Here is a 10,482-nt window from a genome sequence, read left to right on the forward strand (position 1 = left end):
AGCAGGATTACTGAACAGACATGGACCCGTGTTCAGTCTTTATACCCTTTTGACAAAATAACAAACCATCATTCAATTTTTAAAAGAATAGTTAGACTAAAACTGAAATTTAGGTCATCATTTACCCAACCTTCACTTGTCACAAAACCATTTGAGCTTCTATTTTTCTCTGTTGAACACAAAGGAAGATAAACAGAAGAATGTTTAGAAACCTGCAACCACTGACTTTCGTAGTATTCCTTTTTCCTGCTACAGAAGTCAATGGTTAGGGTTTTCTAACATTTTTCAAAATATCTATTGTGTTTTGTTGTGTTGTGTTTAACAGGCAGTGGTCCCCAACCTTTTTATCACTGCGGACCGGTCAGCGCAGTTTTTACGGTGACCTGGGTGACTTGGGGGGTTGTGGTTCTACGTAGATAGCTAGACCTCCATCTAATTTTCTCTCAGAGGATGTTAAGCTGACAAAACACTGCTGTAACTCTGACACAAGTTTTATTTACGGAGAAAATTAAAAAGCACTGCAGTGTTGAGCCCATGCCACTCCAAAGATCTCTGCACGGCACTATATTCCATACAATATATGAAGCTGCTCGGTCAGTCCTTGTCATGTGACTCGTGGTGCGCTCGCTGTGTTCTGAAAAATGTTTTCATCTGTGTGTGCCTGGAAGGCGCACATAACTCCCAATATGCGACGCAAAACGCGTGCCTCCATTGGAAATAACGACCTTGCGTGCCAAAAAGATATGTGAACGGCCCCTAAAGATGCCGCCATCATTTGCAATCTTGAGCAGTTGATCTTTTTACTGCACGGATATGCTAGATTCACCTAATTTGTTGACAAATGGGTTGCAGATTAATTCCTTGGCAATTCGTGGGTACTTCCCTAGGTCTTTTCCCCTAAGCAAAGAAACTTTTTAAAAAGACATCTACTTCTTACTCATTTGGCTAGCTTGTGGGTTAAATTTTAGCACTCAAGTGACCAAGATATAGCAGAGAGAATACGGTCATTTTTTTAAATAAAAGATTTTTTAAATAAAAGATCGTTCTGACTCAATAACTGAAATAATTAATTATTAATTCTGCGGCCCAGTACTAGTTGATCCATGGACCGGTACTGATCTGCAGCCCATGGATTGGGGAGCACTGTAGTAGGGTATAGAACCAATTAAGGGTGATTAAATTGAGATATTTGTATTTTTAGTTATGGTGAACGATACTTTTAGTATTGCAATGAAAACTGTATTGGTTTTAATGGAAACTCTAATGCTGCGTTCACGCCAGAAGCAGATGAAGCATCAAAAGCAAGTGATTATATATGTTTAGACAATGCAAAGATGTGAATAGGCATCCTACGGCAGGATAAGCATGCATGAGGTGGCGCAAATGGCATGAGATGAGCGTTTTTTGCGTTTGACGTGCTTAACGCACAAATCACTCGAGTTGGAAAATCTGAACTGCAGCGAACATTTACATCGCATTAACCAATCAGGAGCTTTCTCTTTTAGGGGTGTGATTATGACGTAATGCCTGTTGTTGGTGTCATGGGGGGGAATCCTCTTGCCGACACCCGATAACAGTTCATCAAACTGGGCTCAGCTCAGTCGGAAACACCGATGAAAGCCTCCATCATCCAGGTATAGTTTCTGGAGGAGTTGATGAACTCACAGGCGTGCACCTCAGAAAGTATCTAGTGGACTCAGACACGCCGCCAAACGAATAAATTCTGTTTTTAGCCTTCCTAAAGCACATAAATACAGCTTTTCTCAATAAAATCCATGTTAGCCATTTAGCAACAAAGCTAGAGTAACCAGGCAGACAGAAGCAAATCCCGTATGTCTTGTGAGGTGAATTTGATGCGCAAATGAAGCGAGTAAACTCAAAATGTTTATGCGTCTATTTACACATGAATAACGTGATTTATTCACAAGTTACGCATCTGGTGTGTACACAACATAATGGTCTCTTACTGGTAATTTTCTGTCTTCTATTGGTTGCATGCTAAAACCAATACATTCGAATGTATTGTGTGCCAAAATATATTCAATTTACTTTTTAATGTTTTTAATGATGTCTGTGTAGGAAATCAACCACAAATGGTTACATTTCCTAGTGGAATTACTCACCATCTCTTCTGTTGAGTTTTGCAAAATATGGAGATTGACTGTCGGAGGAAGATGAGGAGCTCTTGAATGATGTAGGAGGAAGAGCAGAGACCAGCGGCCCATTGCAGTGATCTGAAACAGCAAGAAACACTCATTAGCCAATCAGATTTAACATTCAAGGTCTGTGAATGACTCTGTTGTACAACTTCCTTCATAGTTTGCCCATTGTATATTCCAGGTTTCTCAAAAATCGGTCACTCTATAGACATAAAATGGCTTGTTTGCAAAGCTAGTGAGTGTGATTGTAAAAACCCTCAACCATGGCCAAAAATACCAGTCAATGGACCAGAAGAAAGCAGTCTGTTGTACTCAGAAGGGTAAACTTCATTCAACCAGTCTAAAATAGGACTTTCAGCATTAGGTTAACGTGCAGAGCAAGATGATTAGAACCAACAAGCAAAAAAAAAAAAAAAAAAGGAGAGAGAGTGAGAAATCTGACAACGGTTCTCATTTCAGTGTTTGAGAAAGCCGCACCGATTTCTCAGCTAATTAACCTTTCAAACGCTTTCTGAATGAGCCTGACATCAAATAGCATCACTCACAGAATTGCAAATGTATTCCAGACTGGGCAAAAGGTGAGACGGGAAGATGAGAGGTAGAAAGGGAGAGATAAAGAGACGGAAAGACATGAAATAGTGAGTATCCGGCTAAGGTCGTAGGAAGGAGAGAATCTCTAGCTTTGAGAGACGGCGCAAACAAGACAGCAACAAAACACTTCCTTTTCAGGCTCAACTGCATATTTCTTTATGGGGTGAAAAACTCTAATGAACATATAACCTCTAATGCCGGTTTCCTCCAGATGAAGCCATTTAAAACCCCACCCCGCGATGCATTTTTCAACAGGGAGTCTCTCTTGCCGACTATCTCTCCATCTTTTCTTCTGTCAGCGTGTAAAGTGAGCAAATTGAGCAAGGGATGTTTTTGAAACTCATAAATATGAATGATGGGGATGACTGACAGGGGTTTTCTCTTCTTGCGGTGACGGTCATGCATTGCATCCACCGGCGGAAAGAAACCAGATTAGACTCCAGAAGGGGAGTGAGATTGACCTGGTGGCTGCCCAGCACCTGATGCTCTGATGGTACAAGAGATGGGAATCGATACAGCATGACCATAAACCAGAAGCTTCATTACTTGAGATGTTTGGGGGCACTGGCACACAAGGTGAAGATACGATGGAGCGTTTGATGGACAGGAATGTGTACGACCCTGTTGAGGGGGTGATGAAACCAATGCCTGTTTGAAATCAAGTGGGATTTTCTGAAAACACCACTAGATCCTGCTCTGGTCAAGGCTGAGGCAAACTTTGAAATTGTCTTAACTTTCGGGTGGATAGCAGAATGTTATTTTGAGAATGTTTTTCCATCTGTACCTTTGATACAGAAACAAACTGATTCACTTCACCCATGGAACAGCAACAAATCTATTTGCCTTTGGATCTAGAAACAACATGCTTTTTCCCTGATGTGCAATGCACAATGTCATTTAAAGCCAATAAATCTTAAAGACCCCGTACTGTGCATTATAAAAGGTCATATTTTGGTTTTGGTGGTCTCCAAAAAAGGTTGATATACATGCAAGGTCAATAAACACTTTCATTGTCTTATAATATGCATTTACTTAATTATCCCAACGACTCCCGTATGATTTGTTCAGTGATGCAATGCAGTTAAACATCAGCATATACCTCTACTCTTAACCCTAACCCCAAGTAATAACAACAACATACATTCAGCATTAATCCATACAGTGGAAAAAGTTGAACTGTTTTGAAAATTGAGGAACAGCTGATGATGGCCATAGCAACAAACAGCAAGAGATTGAGAGCACAAAAGGAGTTTGAAATGGTAACGAAACAAGCACATGTCACATTTTCAATGTGGTTTCGGACACAGTATGTGAATAGCCCCATAAAGATTTAACTTAGGGATACAGTACGAGCACTGATCTATAACAGATAAGTGATTGCAAGCCGTGCAGCGATTGCAAGTTACAAAACACAATTATATATGAGCAATTCCATGCAAATGTCAACTTGCCATGAAAAAAAAAAAAGTTTTCACCAAAATACGAAAACCGTTTCAACATTTATTGTGTGGGCTAGTATTTTACAGTACTTTAGAAATACTCAAAAATGTCTCTGTCAATGTTTTTAATGTTCATGATTTACCAAAGTCACACAAGTGGCAATTTCACATCGGTCACATACATAATGGAGAGATGTCACATCCATAACGACACTTTTTCCTCATAAATGCAGAAATATCAAATAAAATAAAAGTTAATCATGTTTGTTCTATAGAGAGACGTATTTTATCCTTTTGATTAGCATTATTTCTTTTGGGTTGTGCAGTTTAATTCGCAGAATTTCTACAAAGTATGTTGCATACTGCAAACGCATACTTTTTTGGTCACATCCATAATGTATGTGTATATTCCTCATTTAAAGTACAAAACATGTTTGCACATTGATATTTTTCTGGTCTGTTAATTCTGTGGTCAGTTGTGTTGGAAAATACAAACAGACGTTTCAATATAATGCTAACATAGACTTTCTATGTGAATTTATGTTTTGAGTTATTACTGCAAATCTCACATCCATAACGCTGGATTTGCTCATACATATTTCGCAAACTACACAAAATGAGGCAACAATTTTAATTACATGTTATGATCCGGAGGCAGAAGAAACTGGTCCATGTGAACTGTAACAGTTACTGACAAAGTCTACATAATAGTCTCTGCTGCTCCTTCCTTTAATAGAAAAAGGCCAATGTGTTCCACGCTGCAGCTAGGTTATTGTATCAAAAATCTGAAAAAATGACAGGAACAAACACAGCACTAGGTTGGCTATGCTGTGGTGTTGTTGTAAAAATGAACTTCAAACCTTTATTCCCCACAGTCGAAGCTCCATCTGTCAGTGATCTTCATGATCTTTGCCGTGATCCCCAGTGCTCCGCTAGTGTCTGAAGGGAAAGGCACGTTCACGTTTTACCAGATCCGACACTTCATATTTGGTGATGTACCGTATCGAAGTTGACGCATTCAGGCAAAAGATCCGAAACCAACACGATTTATTTATTTTGTTAAAGAATCAATAGGTTTAAACACGGTGCACTTTCAGATTTAAACCTCAGCTGGATGTTTTCATTCACTTAGTCCTGTGTTACACACTGCATAGAAGGTCATTTTCAAAAATCCAAAATAGGGGCTCTTTAAGCATTCATTTAAGCTAGGCTTAAAAATCCTTTATGATTATATGTTGTCTGAATGTACGAACATGACCATCAGTGAGATCTCAGTAGCCATGTAAGGCTGTATGAGAATTAAGCAAGGTGTGTATACATGCAACAATCGGTCAAGTCGGCTAGGTTGAAAGCAAAACAGTCAAAAGTGTGGGCTCACCAAGTTCAGACTGCATGATTTTAGCCCCGATGTTGACTCGCCAACAGGTTTTGAGAAGTCACAGACAAATGCCTTAAATCACAGGCAAATCGGTGCTCATTTACGCGAGTAGCAATCACACAATTTGAACTATTAAAGGCACGATCTGAGAGAATCGCCGATGAGTCGCCAATGCCTGTGAGATATTTGGCATGCTAAATATCTGGAGCTGTCGGCGATTCAAATCATGCTGTGTGAAATGAGTTTTGACTGAAAATAACAATCGGTGATTGGCTACAGCCAATGAGAGAGCAGCATTCACTTGTGTGTGTACCTGCATGCCAGGGAGGTTGAGGGAGAAGTTAAAAGCGCTCATTTTCAGTTTATTTGGACCCAAGAAATGGAGGAAGAACTAGTGGAAATTTGGCAGAAGCACCAGTGTCTGTTTGATGTGTCATGTGAGCAAAATCACAACCGGGTCAAATAAAAATAAGTTGAGAAAAACTGTTAATTCCCTTCAAACCCAGGTGAGCAAATATGTACATTTTCTACCCCATTGGCTTCTTTCTCATTGTGTAGTTAATAACAAAAGATATACTACGTGTTTTTGATTGCGAGATGTAGTTGTTGGCGATTCTTCCTATTATTTCAAGAGTTCACACTTAGATATTGCTTGAGGCTATTAGCAGGTTTGGCATGCTGTCCCGAGAGAGAACCCTGAGCTCGGAGATAATTGAGCCCAGGGCTCCCGCCTGGTCAATAGAGCATGTAAGGGGAGTTTGAGATCAGGTGGTTCTCGAGAAGGGGGAGAAGGGGTGGGAGGGGGGGTTTCTTCGGAAATGAAGATAAGAGAGTGATTTTTGCTAGGCTACTTATAGTGAGTGTGGATTAATCTGATTGGCTAACTAATGATTGTAGATGAGAGACCAGCTGCAGTCAATTATATCATGTGCTCCTCTTGAAATTAGTTTGTGAAACTTCACAAAGTCATCCAATGTGAAAGCCCCTGTCGCCGATCCTTGTTGCAGTGTAAACAAAGCAGTGACAAAAGATAGTCATGCAGTGTGAAAACATCTGTGACACGATTACTTTGAAAATCATGTAGTCTGAACTCAGCATAAGCTTCTTCTGGAAACTCTGGGAGACTCTTGAATATTCATAGTGGCTCCCTGACACCCGCAAATTTAACACAATAACCCAGAGATCATGGTACTAAACCATAATAAAATAACTTTTTTTGCATCAAAATATAGAAAATAGTATCTAAGACAGTATTGATAAGAACCAGCATCGAAAAGGCAATTTAGAAATTGGTATCAATAAGTTGCATCAAACATGGACACAAGAAAACCCATTCAGAGTTTGACATCATCCATTCGCGGTACATTTATTGACCTGCCTTCTGAAATGGAATCTAACTGCAAACATAAACAATCTGTAGTTTCAATTTTGCTCATAACATACCTTAATGATAAAGACTTTTCCCTGCAGTGGTTTAGAGTTGTCAGGCTAATTGCAACATTGGGTTTGGCACTCTTACAACCCTTACCCAACAAGACAGTTCACGGGCTGGTTCAGAGCCAAGTTTACCATTTTTTTCTTTTTCAACTTATAAGGAATCAACTTTGAACAAAGAAAAGTGGTACTCAAGTAGCACCAAAAAATTGCTGGGCTAGAAGTAGGAATTGCTTGGGTCAGGGGCTGAGAACAAGGTTACCGTGACCAATGAGATGAACTGAAATAGCATTGTGAAAATACTGAACACATTACTGCTTCTATTATCTGTTTATTCAAATTTCAGCACACTGCATGAACATGTTATTCTCCTTTGAATTTCCTGTCTATACAAATTACTACACACTACATAAACAAGCTATTATTGCTCGTAATCTTCATCTTTACAAACTATGGTGCGCAAACTATGAACACATTTGATTTGCAGCATTTGGATGTGGTTGTAGGTTCGCAAAGTTATTAAACGCGCTGAATTGTTGATGCTGTGTTTGTATTTGGAACTGCGGGAAAGATCAGACTACCTGTAGTACTTTGGTAGCAATTGTGGTGCAATTCGTGTGAATGTGAAAGCAACTCAAGTTTTGCCTGTGAGCTGATTCCATTAGCGAATATGAGAGTGATGATTTGCCTTGGATAAGAGAATGAGCCTGCATTTCATTTGCACATTGTGAGTGCAATCAGAGCATCAAATGAATAGCCTGTAATCAGCTTTCTCCTCAAAGGAGTTTGTTTGCAAGCCGCAGAATGCTAGAACGCAAGTGTCCTTGCATGGCTCTACTGCGCACAAGCACTCAATTAAAAGCAGCACAATATGCTGACCTACGTTCATGTGCCACACATGTCTGTGATGATGCAAAATGAACAAAAGTGCACCAGAGATCAACAGAATCAATAGAGTGTGAAAACAGAGCAACACTTGGAGAGCATTAGGAGCAATGCCATTCAGATTCAGAACATTCCAAGGCTGAAAATCCTCTATATAGTTTTATAACTGCAACTTCATGCTTTTGGAATTTAGATAGAATAGGGAAATTATGCTCAAGTGTTGCTCTTTCTCAGCTCAAGATTTGATAGCTTCTCAGTCATCCATCTATGCTTCCTTTAGCACCTGTTTTAACCTTGGTAGATGCATTTTGGTATAACGAAACGCAAGTACGCTACCTGACAAAAGTCTTGTCATTAATCCCAGTTGTGAGACCAACAAATAGTTAATCATATGGAAAAGTGGCAGAAGGTAGATTTTTTTTTTTTTCAGATGAATAATCTGTTGAAATGCATCCTAATCATCACAAATACTGCACAAGATCTATTGGAACCTGCATGGACCCAAGATTTTCATAGATATCAGTCAAGTTTGGTGAAGGAAAAATCATAGTTTGGGGTTACATTCAGTATGGGGGCGTGCGAGAGATCTGCAGAGTGGATGGCAACATCAACAGCCTGAGCTATCAAGACATTTGTGCTGCCCATTACATTACAAACCACAGGAGAGGGCAAATTCTTTAGCAGAATATCGCTCCTTCTCGTACTTCAGCCTCCACATCAAAGTTCCTGTGAGCAAACAAGTTCAAGGTGCTCACGGATTGGCCAGCCCAGTCACAAGACATGAACATTATTGAGCATGTCTGGGGTAAGATGGAGGAGGCATTGAAGATGAATCCAAAGAATCTTGATGAACTCTGGAAGTCCTGCAAGAACGCTTTCTTTGCCATTCCAGATGGCATTCATTTATTTATAAGTTAAATATTTTATTAATACGTTATTGGAGTCATTGCAGAGATGTATGGATGCAGTCCCCCAAGCTCATGGGAGTCATACACAATATTAATTCTTTTCCACTGCACCATGACTTTATATACTCAACTGTACATTTTTTCAGTTAAGTGACAAGACTTTTGTCTAAGCAAAGTCTGACCTTATTTTCCTAATTAAATAATAAAAAATCAAGGCATGATCATATTTTATTTTGGTAAAGTAAGCATAATCTAGAGGCTTTTGTCTTTCATATAAGCCACTTCTGATACCAAATGATCAACTAGAAGTCAAGTTATTATTTGTTGTTCCTAAAACTTGTATAGGTTACAAAACTTTTGTCAGGCAGTGTACTTCTTTTGACCACTTACCTGATTTCTTTGTTGAAATGGCCTATAGAGAAGGCGAGAGCGTGGCACTTCATTTGTTTCTCTTCCCTTTAAATAAACTCTGAAAATGGTCAAAAGTAGACAAGCTCAAAGCATTTCTGACCCCAATTACACCTATGCTTTGCATTCTATCTTATCATTGGATTGACAAAAACTCACTTACTATCAAGTGTAAACGGGCCTTAGAAGATGAGAAGAAACTTAACTATAAAAGTGCTGATTTTTAATTGTCAATACAGCAGCTCTCGCTAACAAAATCTGAAGTGGAATTGAGAAACTAACGAGGAATGATTAGTGTTTCCTATAGGTCTACACCAGTTAATCAAGAACATTTTTGAAGCCGTAACGTCTGAATTTATGCCAATCATCGGAATGCCACAAAAATAATGTATTCTAATCAAATACAATGACCTGATTGCTGCATACATAATTGGTTAATCATGCTAATATTAATCTCGCTTTAGCTTATTAATTAGTGGAAATGAAGTGTACTCGTGTATGCATGTAATTAATAAAACTGTTTAACGAATCGAGAACAGTGCTCTTTTTTTTTTTTTTTTTTGAAACAGCATTTCAAGACAAGAACGAGAGCCAAGGGATGCATGCCAAACTGTAAAAAAAACATAAAAAATACAACACAGTTTTTCCTGTGTTTGACAAACACGCTACACATAATTGTTTCTACCGGGATCAGACGGATGCTCGGCTTGAATGTGAAGACGGGTTGGAGGGGTGGGGGAGATTAAATTTTTATGTTTACCTTGGAAATTCTCCTAGTCAGCACAGCCAGTTCTACTGACATATGCATGCTGCGAAATTAATGTTTATGGGAGGAAAACAATTCAGCAGCACTGGTATTAGCTTGAGGATAGGTCGCCTAATTTGCCGTTTTGCAGCGTAAAATTGCAGCATTTTAAGAGTTGATTGTTGTTTACAAATGTCAGTAAACAGATCCATGTTTAACGCCGAACTCTTTGCTGTTGGGATTGAAAGATTTCAAAGGGGAAATATCATGAAAATATGAGGTTTTGTCTGTTTAAGTGTTGTAATCGGGTCCCTGGTGCATCTATAAAACCGAAAGGGAAACTTATTACATATTACCACCCCCTAATCTACATGTTTCCACCAACGGCTGACTATTTTACATGCAAAGAATGAGTCAATACCAGCATTTTCTGCTATAACTTCATATAAAAAATAAGTATATTTCATTTTTGGGAACGTTACAACGGTCTCTGATTGTATTTACAGAGACATAAAAGATAAGAGAATTGTACTAA

At 39.0% G+C, this 10,482-nt stretch overlaps 1 protein-coding gene across 1 annotated transcript in view; it reads right to left on the minus strand.

Annotated features, from left to right (window-relative positions):
• The window catches only part of cntnap5b (contactin associated protein family member 5b), a 124,909-nt gene that overhangs the window by 78,279 nt on the left and 36,148 nt on the right, over positions 1-10,482 (minus strand). Inside the window, exon 2 of the mRNA XM_056448563.1 lies at positions 2,124-2,234. Coding sequence (XP_056304538.1) covers positions 2,124-2,234 — 111 coding nt within the window. The remainder of the gene's footprint in view (positions 1-2,123; positions 2,235-10,482) is intronic.

This window comes from Danio aesculapii, chromosome 22, assembly GCF_903798145.1.
Source record: "Danio aesculapii chromosome 22, fDanAes4.1, whole genome shotgun sequence".
Classification (NCBI taxonomy): Eukaryota; Metazoa; Chordata; class Actinopteri; order Cypriniformes; family Danionidae; genus Danio; species Danio aesculapii.